The 18290-nt window shown below is 37.6% G+C and overlaps 1 protein-coding gene across 2 annotated transcripts in view; it reads left to right on the top strand.

Moving 5' to 3' along the window:
* The window catches only part of BCKDHB (branched chain keto acid dehydrogenase E1 subunit beta), a 268621-nt gene extending 257149 nt beyond the window's left edge, over positions 1-11472 (top strand). For both annotated transcript variants that reach the window (XM_025294833.3, XM_006053423.4), the window contains one exon: positions 11326-11472. In XM_025294833.3, coding sequence (XP_025150618.2) covers positions 11326-11466 — 141 coding nt within the window. In that variant the 3' untranslated portion in view covers positions 11467-11472. The remainder of the gene's footprint in view (positions 1-11325) is intronic.
* The last annotated feature ends 6818 nt before the right edge of the window (positions 11473-18290 follow it).

The following is an 18290-nucleotide window of genomic DNA, read 5'->3' as shown; positions in this document are numbered from 1 at the left end:
CCAGTTTCTGTTTCCCAGGTATAATGGCAGCACTGGCTACACATTTTCCTTGTATCCAAGCAAGACTCTCTCGCCCACTTTTAAAGTCTTTTGCAGCTGCACCCAAGGGTAAGCACGCCAGCTGGTTCAGATACCACCAGAGCTTGCGTGCACTTACGTGACCTCGTTTACCTCACTTAACCTTCGCCAGCCTTAGCGCCTCACTTGCTACTGCCACCTAGATTGTTGAAAGGATTACATAATTACACTTGTTTATTATTAAAGACTATCTCTTGGTTTCTATTTCGTGAATCTCTGGCTTTTTCTGTGCTCTGCCCACACGTTACATGCTCCTTTTCCTGACCGAGAGGACATGTCGGCAAACAACATTTCTTCCCTGTAGCCTCCGTGTTGCTTCTTAGGATATCCATCATGTGTTGACTAAAGATAAAATTACTTGTTTGTGTTTGTGTGGGCTTGCGTGCATTGTTACCTGTGCTATGTGACAAATAGGGACTCTCCTGTGATCTCTTTGGGGGATCAGTGCTGTGTGCTTTAGCGTGGTGCCTAGTTGAGGGACCTGACTGAAGTTTTATACAGCTCAGATTCAAATAAGGAAATTAAAACACAGCAAGTAAATGCTCTGGTTATATTCCAGATAAAATATGTGAATATCACCCATTTATAGGAAATGTATAAATGTAGTTCATCAAAAATGCATTAGTGAACAGTGTCTCTGGGCATTTCTAATATTAAATTTTTGTGCTTAACTCTAAAAGTAACCAGAAGCAGGTCTCCGCCACTAACTACACCTTTCACTGTTATATCTGTGGTTTAATCAGGCTCATTAGAAATTGATCCACTCTGAGCATGCAACACAGATTGTGTGAGAATCAGCATGCAGTTTATACAGAATTTGAAGTAGAAAAGGAGGGCATGTGTATTATCCCCCTAATTCTCAAATAGCTCTGGATTCTTGAAATTCTAACTGTATGCAAATACATAGACTTTCAACCAGGAAAACTTCTTTGTAAGAAATATTAACCAACTTTAAAGGTAGAAACATACATATGCAAACACAGTAAATAGGAAAATGTATTTTGGATTCTGTATGATGTTTTTATTGGTTCCAGACCATAATTACAATGGCTAGATTTACTTGATGAATAGATTAAACTCATCAGTTGGCAAAAGTTATCTGCATATCAATAATGAGTGCTCTTACAAGCCTTTTTCTTTACTCAGGTCAGAGACTCCTTCCCAAAACTTGTTTGCTTGGTTAATTTATTCAATTACTCAAAGCTTGAGAATGCTACTACAACTGGGATCCAATTAACAAGTTTGGGGAAAAAAATCTCCCTAATAATTGATGGTAGCCTAAAACATTTGTTTTTGTGCTTTTCTTATTAAAATCGCAGTGATCTGGTGAACAGAATTAAACTGCTGAAAAATAACTTGCTCTGATTTATTCATTCAGCAAAACCAACCTTAAAGGCTGTGTTGGTATGACACCTAAGATTAACTTTAAAAAAAAAAGAAGCTTTAATTTCAGTGGAAACATTGACACATCTCTTTTGGCATTATGTAGATAAAGTTGATTTTCCCCTTTTCCTTAACTTTTTATTTACATTTAGCAAGTTGTTTTAGCATTCTTTTAAACATAAACTAAAACATAAACTAGAAATTTAACATGAAGAATAAAAAAAAGCAGTAAAGAAGAATGCATTATAACAAAACAGCATCATTTTTAAGATAGCAAATATTTTAGAACCCCTCCTTTTTATTTTGAATCCAGCTTCTTAAACTTTTTAGAAAGATGGTGTCAAATAGGCAGAAATCACTCTATTTTAGTAGTTTCATTTTATAATTAGTGTTGAAACTTAAAAAACAGGTTGCAAAATTGGAACCCTGACAGATCCTACTAGAAATTTTCTGAGTGCAGGTTCGATTCCCCCAGATTTGAAAAGAATAGATTTTCTACGTCACGAAACAAAAGAATCATCAGGTCACTTTAGCCAGAATTGATTTCTGCCTGCCGAGCACCATTTGGTGGAGTGAGAATGCTATACAAAGAATTTTGTTGCAAAACAAGCAGAAAAATTGAACGCTTTGTAGGATCATCAAAAGTTGCTTTACAAGAGTAATTTAAATTTCCCAGTGCCAAGCAAAGCAAAAGTCCTACCTTACAGAGGACGATTTGTTCATGAGACGACCCATTGCTGCTAGTCGCTTATGTTTATCATTATGCATTCACATTCTAGGGAAATTCCACTTTCAAACTTTGCTGCTGTGTGGATGCTTTCTTCTATAGGAAGAATTTTGAACTATAAAATTTGAGAAGCTTTAGCGTCTGTGGAAACTTGAGAGCATTGCCTTTTTTTTTTCCCCTCTCTCTATTGAATGTAAAGTGTTTTAACAAAAGTGGTGTAGCCACAGTACATAGTAAATGTCCAAATTTGCCCATAGTATATCTCAAAAGAATTTAGACTTCTAACTTTTTAAACCTCAGAACATCATTGAAGATGGATTGCAGCAAATCAATAGACTGTGTTGCAGGAAGATTTAATGAAGAAATTATTATAAATGGTGAGGCTGCTTCAGGTCATAGCTTATGAGTATATCTGGGGGGAAGTTTGAAAACAGAACCAAACCAAAGTGGTTTGGATGGGATGCCAAGTTTTACCTTTGTGATTGCTAATTTAGTGTTTATGAAAGATTAAAAGGACTTAATATTTGTGAAACATTTGGTATAGTCCCTGGGCCAAAATGACCACTGTGTACTTTTTTAAAAAGTGAATTCAGATAAGATTATAAATTATAGAAAGTTTTCACTTGCTTTCACTTCTTTCCTATTTTAAAATAGTGAAATTTACAAAAGTATCATTTGGAGGGAAAAAGGGCAGTTTCTATTATATAACAAATTATTGATTTTAATGTTAAATTTTTATTTTAAAAATTGCTCTACCTCAGTTTCTACAATAATATAGAGTTAATGCACTGAGATTCATAGATAACTTTATATTAACATTTTTATATTCTAATAGAGCTATTGAATTTTAACCATGAATCATTTCTATATATATCTTAATATCATTCAACCTTGTGTTAGGTAGCTAGACTGTATCCAGTTTAAATCAGAAATTATATTTCTGTCTAACTTCAGAAAAGAAGCTTCCATTTGAAAAATGGAGTTTGAATTTCAGTGAATATCCTAATTTAGAATTCAGTTCCATTCTTTGTTATTATTAAAGTCAGCAGACATTGAAGGTGTTCTAATAAAGTTAATAAAGATCTTAGCTTTTAATATAGTTAAGGTTGTGATTTTAAATGAAAGCTTTGCTGAAATAATTGGGATTGAGTGTAATGTTTTAGGTGCTATAGAAATCTGGATGAAATTATATTATTCATATACTGTCTTATTTAGTTATATTGGTTCAACTGTGTGTTAAAAGTGAGAGACATCATATCAACCAGTGTTTGTTGAATGCATCTCATGTGCATAGTATTAGAAAAGTAAAATAAAAAAGCTGTATTAATGGGAAGCATCCTGTTAGTTTGGAGGTAGATTAGGGACTCTGCTGTCTGTGAAGAATAAATTTCACAAGTCTATTTCATAGGTCTGTACAGAAAATTGGTATAGACGTAAAATGTATATTTTAAGCTCCGTTTTAAAAATGTGATACTTTCTGTTTAAATCATTAACTTAAATGAAACCTACTTCATTTCGTGTTAGTAAAGTTGTATTTATTTAATCCAGGAGTGAAATTAACTTGCAGTCGCTGGCATAGTACCTTCACAGGTTTCTGTGACTCATTTGTCATTCAAGACACCAGCATCATTTTTTTCTCTGCTGCTGAAACTGTCTTGACTATGGGCATATTTTCATGGTAGATTAAATCTACATGTATTAATAACAAATATTCTATGATAGTATTTGGAAGCCAGGTGATGTCTCACCTTATATAAATAACTAGAACTAATCAACCTAAAGCCAACACGTAAGTCTCTAAGTTCATGGACTTCTAAGCTATCAAATATGTCTCATTTTGGTATATTAATTTAGTTTTTCTCATTTTTTTTTAGTTTAACTCTTGTGCTGCTCATTATGATCCCTAGACAATGTATTGCATTTAGAAGAAAGTATCCTTAATTTAATTTCAAGTAACCATTGAGAAAACTGATTTTTAAATGACTTTAAGGTCCAGGTTACATCACATAAACATTATTGCTAATAATTAAACTAACAGGGATTAAATAGTATTGGAATTTAGGTTTAAAACTTCACAAAACACTTAAAGCTATTTCTTAATGTTTTCCCTAGAGAAGAAATGATAACTCTATGATCTATATGTCTTGTTCAGTACTTTTCACATGTATAGCTTATTTTACCCTCACCCCAACCCGCTCTTAGAAACAAAATATGTTCTCCTTGTTTAAATGTGTTGTGGTGACTAAATGTTTATGTGATGTAACCTGGACCTTAAAGTCATTTAAAAATCAATTTTGTCAATGGTTGCTTGACATTAAATTGTGGAATACTGCTTCTCATATTCCAAGGAAGAACATAATATCCAGATTTATGAGATAGCCCCGCAGGCAGCGTACTTTGACTTGGATATGTTTCTCATTGCAGTGACCTGCATGTCTATCTTTCCATTAAATGTTTAGGAAAATTGATTGAATAGTTTTTCAGGAAAGTGAAAGGAACTCTTCATTCTGTAATCAGCTGTAAGAAAGTAGAAACATGTATGCAAGACCTAAATTTTTCTTATCACACTTTGAACTTCACAACTTTCCGGCTCAAGATACTTTGTAGTCTTACACAGTGGGCCATATCCAGCTTTCTGTCATTAGAAGGACTGAATAAAAATTATTCCAAGGTTGCTCTTAGAAAGAAATGTGAGTCTGAAATTGCCTTGAATTAAAAAAACTGAAAGCCAAACGATTGCTTTAAAAATAAATCAAATGATATTATACGGTCTTTATTCTTGACTGTTTTTTAAAGTGTTTGTGCCTTGATTACATTCACTTTATCTGTTGGGCACATTTTCACATGGAACCTTCCAGTACCTGGCTGACAGGCTGCTTTTCTACAGTAATGCTTGAAAATTACGTTCTTCTGCGGGGTGCGGGGGGATTTTTCAACCATTTCCAGAGTTTCTGACTTAGCCCGTCATCTGGCCACGCTTAATCTGTCCTCCTAGGCCCAGGAACTGACAGGGTGTAGGCTCCCTGCTCCCCACCAGGGGGCAGCACCAGATCCTGTCTTTCACTGGGTGCAGCCTGGCTCCTTCAGTAACCTCAGTGGTCCCCACCCTCCTTCCTCATAGAGCACTGAAACTTGTTTTGGTATTTTCTTACATTTTTTAAGGCTTAGTAAGTGTCCAATAAATGGTAGCTATCGGTCACTAAGCTATGATGGATATTACATCTCGATCTGTTTGACGGTTCTGTGTACCCGACTCTTTATCTTCAATGATGATTTGAGCTATTTCTGATACCTTGTGTTTATTATCACTCGAAAATTTTTAAGAGGAGAACAAAACCTAGCAATTATTAGGTCAATTGTACTTCAAAAACAAACTTACAGAAAAAGAGATCAGATTTGTGGTTACCAGGGCAGGAGGATGGGCCGGTGGGGGAATTGAATGAAGGTGGTCAGAAGACACAAACTTCCAGTTTTAAAATAATTAAATACTAGGGATGCCATGACCAACATGATAAATACAACTATAAACAACACTGCTGTTTGTTATACATGAAAGCTGTTAAGAGTTAATCCGAAGAGTTCTCTCTCAAGGAAAAGGTTTTTTTTCCCCTATTTTGTCAAGTTTGTGTCTAGATGAGATGATGGATATTCACTAAACTTACTGGGATAATCATTTCATGATGTACCTAAGTCAAATCACTATGCAGTACACCTTAAACTTATACAGTGCTGTACGTCTATCATATCTCAGTAAAACTAGAAGGAGGAAAAAAAACAACAAACCCCTACAATTATTGAGCACTGTGCTGAGTCAGGCATGCAAAGCAGGTACTTCTCATAGGCTGCTGCCCAAGCTAGGGAGGCATAGAGGCAAGGTAACAGCAGAGTATAAAAACAACAGGGACAGAATTTTTAATACTTTTGCTGTTGAGTAAACAGAGCCTTAGAAGATTAAATCCTAGTAGAACAAAGATTCCCTTCAGATAGAGTTCCAAATTACATGCTGTATCAATTATATTGTATAGCCTTGCCATGAAAACAACAAAAAGATTTGTTGGGAGTGCCCACAGCTACAGTGTGGAATGCCTGAGACTGATTTCAGTGATGCAACCGCTGTGACACGGTGACGGGAGAATTTATGGCTGGATGTCCATAAAACTTTCATGGGGAAGTGAGGTTAATATTGAGACATTTTGAGCGATCTCATGAAAGCCGTAACATACATGTATTTACATGCACATATAATAGCATGTAACCTGTGTTATATTTATGAAAAATATATGAATAAATGCAATACTCAACTTTTTGTGTGATGAGGACTATTAAGATCTACTCTCTTAGCAACTTGCAAAGATGCAATACAGTATTAATATAGTTACTATTAAGTACATTTAATTTTTAAAACCTATCAATATTTTATCTTAAGACAACCATGAATCCTATTTTATTAATTTTTATTTGCCTTAAAAATTTACAGAATCTCTGTCCTCTGCAATTTCTGCAAAAATACTTAAATTTTTATTTTGTTTTGATACAGAAGATAGGCAGATAAAGAAATGCCCTTGCCTGCAGCTACGACTTTTATGATTTGAAACTGTTATTTCACACGGTTTGCTTCCTTTTCTGGTTATAACATGCATAGCAACCCAGATGGCTAGTATATAAATAATTTGAGTTATGCTTTTTAAAATCATTTAGGATAGCCTAGGAGTTTTCTGCTGCCCAGGACCGTGTGTTTTTTGCTGCGTGTGTTACCGTCATGCTTAGTTAGCTTTTTCACGTGTCTTAACCTCTGCCTTCCTTTATGTATGAGACAAGTTTCTTAGACGGAATCTAACCCTCTTAAGGCTCTCTTGTGAAACTTTAATCCCAGCCTGCCTCCTGTTTATTCATTTATTCGTTTTCCTGTTGTTGCTGTTCTCAGTAGTTGTGCCTCAAAATCTGCAGAATGAAGGTAGTCAGGTTTGAATCCTGTCTTGGCTCTGGATGTAGCTCTGCAACCTTGGGCAAGTTCCTTCACCTAGTCTGCTCATCTGTGAAATGGAATATCACACCGGCCTCATAGGTTTGTTGAAATGTTTAAATGAGATAAGATAGAACTCATTTACATCAGAAGTACTTGTTACCATTGTTATGGTTAACGTATTTTGGAAAGAAAATTTTCATACTTACAGAAAGACATATTCAGAAGTAAATTCAAATACCACGTACTGGAGTTTCATGCAAGGGTCTTCTGGAAGAAATGTCTGTTTTTCTCAAAGCATCTGAGTATTTATGTGAAAGCACATCCCACAAGCACAGTATATGCAAGTGTTAACTACCTGATAACATTAGGGCTTGCTTTCATCCTTTTCACCGGATCCAAGGTGAAACTTTGGATCGTGACTAGCTGGAGGAAAGTTTCTCTTGGCACCTGCCTGGGCTCTCTTCTGTTGCCCCTGGTTACCTGTTCCACTGTGATCTGCTTTGGAACCTCACCATCCCATCTGTCATTGTTCCGCGTCAGTTGAGCCAGTCCACATACAGGCTCTCCAGGAAGAGAGACCAGAAACTGGTACTTCTCATCTTAGCCCCAGTCATGGAAACGACCTGTAATCCTCTCGACAGCCCCGCGAGTTAGGGAATTATTCATTCCTAATATTATGCGGATTACTATTTTGGAATAAAAAAATCATTACAGTTTGAAAAGTATGAGTGTACTTATGGAAAAGAAGAATATGATGAATCTAGAGTATCTTGCGGAGAAGGCAATGGCACCCCACTCCAGTACTCTTGCCTGGAAAATCCCATGGACAGAGGAGCCTGGTGGGCTGCAGTCCATGGGGTCGCTAGGAGTCGGACACAACTGAGCGACTTCACTTTCACTTTTCACTTTCATGCATTGGAGAAGGAAATGGCAACCCACTCCAGTGTTCTTGCTTGGAGAATCCCAGGGACGGGGAGCCTGGTGGGCTGCCACCTATGGGGTCGCACAGAGTCGGACATGACTGAAGCGACTTAGCAGCAGCGGCAGCAGCAGAGTATCTTGAAAATTCAGAGCTTATGGTTGCTATAGTTACGGTGTCATAATGTATTTAATGAAGAGAGATATACTTTGTGTGGGATTAATCTGGCCCATTGATCTACACATCTGCCAGTGAGTTTCAAATATTCTTTTTCTGCGTATGTGTGTACAGCTTCAATATGGAAAATAAACTGAGCTTGAAAAAGAATGCTTATTTTGATCGTTGACCAGAAAAACATATAGTCACATATAAATCATTTGTATGTGAACTAGTTCAGTGGGAAGTAACTGTATAGCAGCTTGACCCAAACATCTTATTTCCAGTCTCTTTAAAAGGAAGTTTTAACACAAGTCCGTAGAAGAGATATGCCTCTTTAATGTACTTTAGTTAGCAAAGCTTTAAAATTTCATACTGTTTCCATCAGTTAAGATATATCTTTATAAAGGTGGCGCTAGTGGTAAAGAATCCTCTTGCCAATGCAGGAGATATAAGAGACTTGGATTTGATCCCTGGGTTGGGAAAGATCCCCCGGAACAGGGCATGGCAACCCATTCCAGTACTCTTGCCTGGAGACTCCCATGGACAGAGGAACCTGGTGGGCTACAGTCCATGGCATCACAAAGACTTGGACACAACTGAAGTGAGTAGCACACGCACACACACACACACCTTTATAAAACTGAATCATATATTCTTGAATTACCTTCTGTGATTTTTATATCTTATATATTTATATATAGTCCTTTATAATCATTTAATTCCACATACCTAACAGTAATTGTTTCCAAATTAAGAAAATGCTATGTGTAAAATCACAAATTTGTGTACCATAAAATGGGAACTTTTATTCTCATAAAATGATTCTTCTTTTTACTCTTTTGTATCAGTGCCAGTTAATTACAAAAGTAATCACTCAGTTGCTAAATTGTGTCCGACTGTTTGCAACCCTGTGGACTGTAGCCACCAGGCACCTCTGTCCATGGGATTTCTCAGTCAAGAATACTGGAGTGGATTCCCATTCCCTTCTCCAGGGGATCTTCCTGACCCAGGGATCAAACCTGTGTCTCCTGCTTGGCATGTGGATTCTTTACCCCTGTGCCCCCTGGAAAGCCCACAAAAGTAATACTGTGTCATAAAAGCTTCAGCCGTACGTATAATGTACACATGGGGTCTGTTGTCCCCTCCTTGTCACTCCTAACCTCCAAGGGTGACCACTGTTCACAGTTCAAGGGCGACCTCACAGACCTTTTTCTATGCCCCTGAAAACATGTAGATGTATTCCTATAGAGTGATTCTTACAATCCTGCAGAATTAGAAGCATTGTTTGAAAAAAAAAAAAAAAGTTTGGTGATGTTTGTCTTTCTGCTAAAAAGAGTGGTTTTCACAAACATTGGAGCATCATTTTATCATAAACCAGCTTTCCAGGGAACTAATTTGAAAGAATAATATTTTATAACAGGTGTAAAATCAAGGGTATTTAAGTGAAATGCTTTGCCCTGGCTTTTCTGTGTTTTGCAGTACCCAATGGATAGTTTGTTTATGAAGAATGTAGTATTCAGGGGAGGTAGAAAAACAGCTCATGTCAACTAAAGTAATAAACTGAGTTAATCCCAAGTTGACAATTAAATCCCTTTAAAATTACTTATTTCAGTCAAGAAGCAGTCTACCCAGTCTGTCATCTCTTTTGAGCCTATTAGTAGTGGAATTTCTTAGGTGATTCTTCAAACCCTATGTCTGCAATGTTCTCAAGTTATTGATGAGGATTTTCTGTTGGAAAAGCCAACATGATTTGTTGTTTGATGCTTTTTAAAAAACATTTATTTTAATTTTTTTAACACCAAAAATGTTTTGTATTGGGGTATAGCCCATTAACAAGCTGGGACACTTTTGGGTGAACAGTGAAGGGACTCAGCCATACATATACATGTATCCATTCTCCCCAAACCACCTCCTGTCTAGGTGGGCACATAACATGGAGCAGAGTTCCATGTGCTATACAATAGAGCTTTGTTCCTTCTCCATGTTAAATATACCAGTGTGTACATAACCTTCCCAAAGTCCTTAAGTATCCTTTCTCCCTGGCAACCATGAGTTCATTTTCTGTCTGTGAATCTCTTTCTGTTTTGTAAGTTCATTTGTATCACTTCTTTTTAGATTCCACCTATAAGCAATGTCATATGATGGTGTTTGATGCTTTAAGTTGCAGTGGTTTTGGGGTGCAGGGAGAGTGTAAGGGAGCTGACCCTGTCTGCCCGGATGCCCTTGTCACTGGACGAAATATATACAGGAGATAGGGACAGCGCATCAGCACTACTTCATTCAAAGCTTTCTGCTCAAGTGAAAATGTAAAAATACAGTTAGTGAAATAGAAGAAAATGTAGACCTTTTCAAGGCATTTGTGACACAAAGCAGTGTAGAAAGTGGATACCTAAAAACCAAAGGTTTGATTTCAGGTAATAGCTGTGAATGGTAATTTCATTTTCCTAAGAATAGTCTAATCATGTATCTCTTTTTAGTTTTTTTTTAACTCTCTAAAAATTTTATTTTTAAGTTTGAATTTGTCACTTGAATAATTTTTTTTCTTGAAGATAACTTTCTACAGGTTTCCTGTGATTGAGATCTTACATTTTTTTAAGTTAATTAATTTGCTTTTTTATTGATGTGCACTATGGTCCACCGGGTTGCAAAGAGTTGGACATGATTGAAGCAACTTAGCACACATGCATACTTATGAAAGTAACACGTTTATGGTGTATAAAATTTGAAAAATGCAAGAAACAAGAGAAGACACATGCCATCACTCATTTCAAGCTGCAGAGTTTACTGTGAGCATTTGTCATGATTTTGTCATACATTACATTTATATTTGTAGAACAACCTGTTAGATATGATCACATTTTGTCTTAAGCAACAGATATGTATGTAGGCATAAAATGCACATACATATATGAAAACATATCTTGAGTAAAACTTGGATAAGGCTAAACATACTGTGTGTTACCTCCTTTTTTCACCTGCCTTTTTCGCATTATAATATACATAACTATTTTAATGCCATTGTATTTGGAAGCGAAATGTTTCATTTCTGTGAATAAGAAGTTCTTGAAGTCAACCATCTGGATTCTTCTGCAGGAAGAATGTTTCCTGAACCTGGAAGCTCCTATATCAAGGGTGTGTGGGTACGACACACCATTCCCTCACATTTTTGAACCGTTCTACATCCCAGACAAGTGGAAGTGCTATGATGCCCTTCGAAAAATGATCAACTATTGACCATGGGTAAGTCTGCCCTGTGTTTTAAGAAAGCTAATGAATGTCCCTGACATTCATGTCCGGTTGACCAAGAAACAGCTGTTATCACTGTGTTGTCTTTTCATAAATGGCAACTTCCAGAACAAAGTATGGATTTCAGAAAAAAAAATCAACTTATGATAGTATGTTTATATTTTATTTAATAGGAACATATCAAGCATATGCATTATCTGATTTCTAGAAAAGATATATTCATATGTTACCATTGAATAATTATGGGATGAACATGCCATCTGCCATGACTCTAAATATACCTTACCTCGTTTTTCCGACTTTTACCATCATTTCTGTATATTTTTATCAGCAATTTAAACCATTTGTGAATAGAAGTAATTTGTGTTATATAAAGATAACTTTAAGCACCATTCATTTGGACCCCAGCTGTTTAAACTATATGGTGTGAGCCATAGCCTTCTGAAATTTGCCTTTATATTATCTTGAAAGATAGGTTTGTTGAGCAGGAAACCTATTTATTATGTATAAGGGAAACTGTTGCTTAAAAAAAAGAGAGAGAAAAATCCAGTACCACTACCATTTCCAGAACCTTTCTTGGCTAGTGAATGTTTTAAAATGGGGGATAATGCATGATATTTATTCATTGTGATTTTCTAGGTCATGCTTTTCTGTCCCTCCAGCAGTGTTATTCTAGCAAAAAATGAAAAACTTATAAGTTAGTTTTCAGGGTTTTAATACAGAAGGTGCTATCAATGATACACTGATTTATCTGGTCTCTAGCATCCAGTGTTCTTGCCTGGAGAATCCCAGGGATGGAGGAGCCTGGTGGGCTGCCGTCTATGGGGCCGCACAGAGTCGGACACGACTGAAGTGACTTAGCAGCAGCAGCAGCATTTTTGAAATGGTTCAAAATGTGTAGCTAGGGATTAAATGCTTTACATTTTAATATCTAGGTTGTCCAAATAATAATATTATTAATACATTTTGAAGAGCCATGATCTTTGAAAGGAAAAGTGAGAATGGGCTTCCTATAATAAAGCCCATATATTTAAAGATTAGAAAATACTATGATTCTTAAATTCTGTGTGTGGGCAGTAAATCAGCTCACCTCAAACCAGAGAAAGAGATACCTTTACATGTGGGCATATAGAGAAAATAATGCCTTCTCTGCCACTGGGATCCCCACCTTTTTTTGTAGTTCTATTCTGAGGATCCTGGGGAAGGGAATGGCTACCCGCTCTAGTATTCTTGCCTGGAGAATCCCAAGGACAGAGGAGCCTGGAGGGCTACAGTCCGTGGGGTCACAAAGAGTCGGACACGACTAAGCAACTAGCACATTCTGAGGCTGCTGTCATAGGCGTCAGTAGGGCGAGCAGTTTCCGTGCCGCGGAATTCTCTCAGCCGTGCAGAGGCACACGGTAGACGCTGTGTTTCAGATCCTCATGTCGGTGAGCGCACCGGGCGTCAGCAGTCTCGCTCAGGTCTGGGTGGAGGACTTCCTCACTTTCATGTACATCTTGTTCCTTCTGTGGACCTTCCATTGTGGACGGTTCTGATAATAACGTGCAGCTCTGTGCCTTGTCGCAATTTTTAAAGTAATATTTAGGTGCTGATTTTAAATTTGAGTGTGTGTTTCTTTTTAAACCTAAAAAAAAAGTGTAGACCTTTCATAAAATTATGATAAGACTGCTCTTCTATGCTAAAAATTAAAAGTGACCTTAAAGAAAGTAGTCGTGTAATTGAGAAAATCTGTGTTTAATTCACGGTGGCCAGAATGTCTATAATTGTTATTGATTTCTTTTGCAGAAAAACTGGAAGATTATGACTGGATATGGAAATATTTTTCTGAATTTTTTTATATTCCTTCTTCTTGAAAATAGAGTTTTTATGAAATGAACCGACTTGGATATTGGCTGAAAAATCATGAATTAATTATTGTATTCACACATATGAATTGATCATTTTCATTGAGTGTTTCAGATTCATTTTTAAAAATAGTCCCCATGTAGGCTTATAAATTTCATTCAATTATGTCTGTAAATACTGGATGTAGGACACTATTCAATAAAGCAAAAATCAGATTGTCTTCAGCGTGCGTCTTTTTTTTCCATTTAGTTAAAAAACTTTTGTGGAAGAGTGAAAGAGTCCTAGTAACTTGTTAATTAAATCTGAATGAAAGTGAAATGTTCAGAAATGTTGATTTTTCAACTTTACTGTATTTGGTTTCGTTCTTTATGGCTAAGATGGTTGTATGTTGGCAAAACTTCTGGAATGTTTTTCCTTTTCTTCCGTCTCATTCCAACAAGGTGATGTAGTAAGGGGAACTCACTTTTTCTCCTGCATGTAGCGAGGCAGGATCGTCCTTGCTCCCTCGCTTCCTTTTTCGGGAGATGGACATCCTCCGCCTGTCTTTTGTTACAAAATCACCAGGCTTTTGTTTTCTTTTGGTTTTGGCCCCGATGTTGCAAAGCAAATATTTTTTTCCACATCCTTTATATTATGATGCAGCTAAAAAGAAAAACAACATTAACAGCTACGAAAGGAGGAAGCCTCCTTGCTGAGGGCTTTCTCAGGGCCCCTTGTTTCTGTCTGTATCTTTCCTGCCCTTCACCATAGCTCAGAGGGGCCTCACAGCAGCGTCAGGGACCCCTTTGCAGAGCCCTCACCCCCAGCCCTGTCCCCAAGGGCTGCCTTCCCTCCCATTTACCCCAGAAGAGCTGCTCCTCACCAGTTCCAGTGGAAAGATCCCTGCCTTCCTCCTCCAAAAAGCAGAAAAATAACATCATATAATGTTTTCCCTACTCTATGAACACTGGGGAAAAAATGGACTTTTTTTAATGATTGCAAATGTATATGTTACTTTAAAACTGCAATTTAAAAGTTGTGTTCTGTTTCTTTTTATCAAATATTTGGAGGAGGATATGGAAAGTGACATTTGCAAACTGCCAGCAACTTGGAGGAAAGTAAAGGCACATTGGAACAGATTCTGGAGAGCAGGGGCTAAAATAAAGAAGCAAAGTGTTTGTTAGGGGTGAAAATAAAGCCCTGTCCTTGGTTTAAAAGTAGAAATACCTGTACCATATAAGACAGGAAAAGATGTACTTATCAGTGAGAAGTTTGGAAGATTTAGGGAATCCATTTGACTGACAGTTCAGGACATTCTGAGTTGAGGGCACCAAAACTCAGTATGAACCTTGGCTTTGTCCTTCACTCTCCACCGAGTCTCCGAGCTTCTTTGCAGGGAGCTTTGTGCTCATGTGGCCAGTCCAGCAGAACAGAGAATGTGAGCTGGTCATCCACGTCTTGGCCGATCATGGTTTTTTTTAGAACATCTTTTAGTTGCACTTATTCTTTTAATTGATATTATTTATGATTTCAATTGAAGTTACTTGTTTTATTGCCATTGGTATCATTTTTAATACTATTTTTAAAATTCATTTGTTATTGTAAGAATTTTCCCTTAGCTATTTTAAAATTATTTTCTTTGACTCTGCTTCCCTCCTCCAGTTAGCCCTGCAGTGCCCACCAGTAAATGACCCCTTCCCTCCAAAATAAACAGCTTACAGTTCATGTTAAACTCAGTCTGTGGCATGTGGCGTACATGTACATCTTCATAATTGTCTCAAATACACTTTTTTTTTTTAACATGAAACAAACTGTTGTTCCATATTTTAAAAATAAGAAAATAGAAATGCGAAGACACTAAAAAGATGTTAAAGGAATTCCCAACTCCATACTACTCCCAGCTTCAGGATAAAGTCTGCTCCATGTGACAACATGAATGTACAATGTAATCTTCTATAGCTCCAATTATCCAGTTCCTTCAGGGCTTCCCTGGTGACTCAGTTGTAAAAGAACCTGCCTGCAATGCAAGAGACCTGGGTTTGATCCCTGGGTCAGGAAGATCCTCTGGAGAAGGAAATGGCTGCCTAGGCCAGTATTCTTGCCTGGCGAATCCCCATGGATAGAGGAGCCTGGTAAGCTACCGTCCATGGTGTCGCAGAGTTGGACACGACTGAGCAACTAACACTTTAGGAAAAAAAAAAATACCACATTCATGTTCTATACAATTGATAGATGTCATCCAAGCTAAATAAAGATTAGGGGGAGAAAATGAAGCATACGAGCAAGACAGTGACCTCATTTCAGTGCCTAAAATTTAAGTCACGGAAGCTAAAATCTCTTGTGGGGTCCCCTGAAGATGTCCCACGGGGCATCCACACTCAGTCTCGTGAAGCCTCCTTCCCGTCAGCCTGCCCGTGTTGGGCTCGTGTGGCTTCTGGCTGCTTGGCCTTCCCGCCTCCACTTCTAGTAACAGCACCGCTGTTTGTTTAGAGAACTCCCTCTTCCAACGCATGTGGCTCTGCGAGGGCTGCCAATCCCAGAGCATCCAGACCAGCCACAGAGATGGCCCTGGCCCAGGCTCGATGGGTACCACAGATTAGAAAGTCGGGTTACTCATGCAAAAGCACAGCTTAATGGGTCTCAGCCTAACCTTGTCAATGATGCTAAATTCTAAGTTCTCCCACTTTAACCTGCCCCTTGTACACTAGGGATAGAATCAGTACGTGTACACCCAGGCACACAGCCCTGCCTTAGCAGAGATGCTTGGCTGATGGGGTGAGGAACATGACCTCAAAGCATCAAATTGGAATTTCTAGAGAAACGTGAGGTTTGGAGATTCTGATATGTTTTCTTCAGTTCAGTCGCTCAGTCGTGTCTGACTCTTTGAGACCCCATGAATCGCAGCACGCCAGGCCCCCCTGTCCATCACCATCTCCCGGAGTTCACTCAAACTCATGTCCATCGAGTCGGTGATGCCATCCAGCCATCTCAACCTCTGTCGTCCCCTTCTCCTCCTGCCCCCAATCCCTCCCAGCATCAGAGTCTTTTCCAATGAGTCAAGTGTCCACATGAGGTGGCCAAAGTACTGGAGTTTCAGCTTTAGCATCATTCCTTCCAAAGAACACCCAGGGCTTAGGCCATTGAATTTGGAAAGTAATAGGAAACATTCATATAGGGGCAAAAATTTGGAAACCCTGACACCTGATATGAAAGTGAAAGTCGCTCAGTTGTGTCCGATTCTTTGTGAGCAAATAGACTATACAGTCCATGGAATTCTCCAGGCCAGAATACTGGAGTGGGTAGCTGTTCCCTTGTCCAGGGGATCTTCCCAACCCAGGAATCGAACCCAGGTCTCCCACATTGCAGATGGATTCTTTTCCCAGCTGAGCCACAAGGGAAGACACCTGATACATCCCTGAATATGGTAATTAAATATATTTACCAGGATAATGAGAAATAAAATTAGGACAAGAATGATGAAGTCATAGGTGGAAAAGACTAGAAGTGAAAATGGAAACAAGCTAGATGAAAAGATATACATCAATAATTGTCATAAGTACACCATTTTTTTTTTCCTTGGCCCAGCCACATGACTTGTGGGATTTTTGTTTCCCAGTCAGGGATTGAACATGGGCCCTTAGCAGTGAGATTGCAGAGCTTAACTACTGGACTTCCAGGGAATTCCCATAAACGCACTTTTTATGGGTAACAAACATCTTATATGTGACAAAAGGAATATATCACAGTGAAAATATAACAGTTAAAATTCTTTACATTCTAAATGCATACTATTAAAATAGCTTATAAATGCAAAGGCTGTGAACAGAACGATTGTAGAAGGCTTTGTCACTCTGCTTTTAATTTGATAGGTGAGGTAGACAAGAAGAAATAAACGGTTAAGTCAATAGAAATATATTTTAAACATTGTATCTTCAAAAACAGAGAATAGATTGCCTTTTAGCCTATAAACAGTGATTTAAAAAATTGACCATATACTGTATTAAGGCACAAAGAAAAATAAAAGTAAGTTCCTCAAAAAAAAAAGATCCAAGGGTACCACATCCCACTGAGAAATAAAAAAGCACCTAGCCAAGTAACTGTGGAACCAAGAAGGAAAACAATTACAGCATAATTAGAACGTAAGATCACTGATGTGCTTCAGCCAAAATTTTACTTAGTGGTAAATTCATGAACTTTTAAGTCGTAAAAAAAAAAAATAACTGAAAATACAGGGATGCAGAATAAAGACACACAAGACGAATGAAAAGAATAATAAGGTTAAAAGCAGAACATTCCAAATAAGAAAAATAAAACCATAAAAGATTTTTTTTTTGGCAAAAATGAAAGTTTTTCTTTCATTTTATAATGTCTGTTTCCTACAAAGATGGAAGTTTTTATGTATTTACGTGGCACTAGTGGTAAAGAACCTGCCTGCCAGTGCCGGAGCCACAAGAAACATGGGTTTGATCCCTGGGTCAGGAAGATCCCCTAGAGGAGGGCATGGCAACCCACTCCAGTATTCTTGCCTGGAGAATCCCATGGGCAAAGGAGTCGGGTGGGCTACAGTCCATAGGGCTGCAAAGAGTCAGAAGCAACTGAACATGCATGCATGCACGAATAAAAGAAAATAAAGGCTACATAATGGCTGTTCCTATATCAGTTAATAATTCCCAGGTTCCTTTGTTTGAGGATAGGAAAAAATTTGGCCAAACCTAGTTGTTTATCCAAAGTATTGATAAGCAAAAATCTTTGTTATTACAATATTTTATTCCATCATTTTAATAAAATAATTATTAAGGTCTTGTTTTCCCAAGTCCTTCAGTTTCTTGCTGCAGCCTACTTGGCTACTATAAATATTATGTTAACTATGAATTTTCATAAGATACAGTGACTGTTGTCGAAGAACTTTTGATCAGTCAATCTAAGAAAGAACTGGAAAATTTTATTCAAGTCAAATTTGAGAATTATAAACCGGGAAGAGCATC

The sequence above is a fragment of the Bubalus bubalis genome, chromosome 10 (genome assembly GCF_019923935.1).
Source record: "Bubalus bubalis isolate 160015118507 breed Murrah chromosome 10, NDDB_SH_1, whole genome shotgun sequence".
NCBI lineage: Eukaryota > Metazoa > Chordata > Mammalia > Artiodactyla > Bovidae > Bubalus > Bubalus bubalis.
Note: the sequence above shows the minus strand (reverse complement) of the source record. Positions and strands in the feature narration are given on the sequence as shown.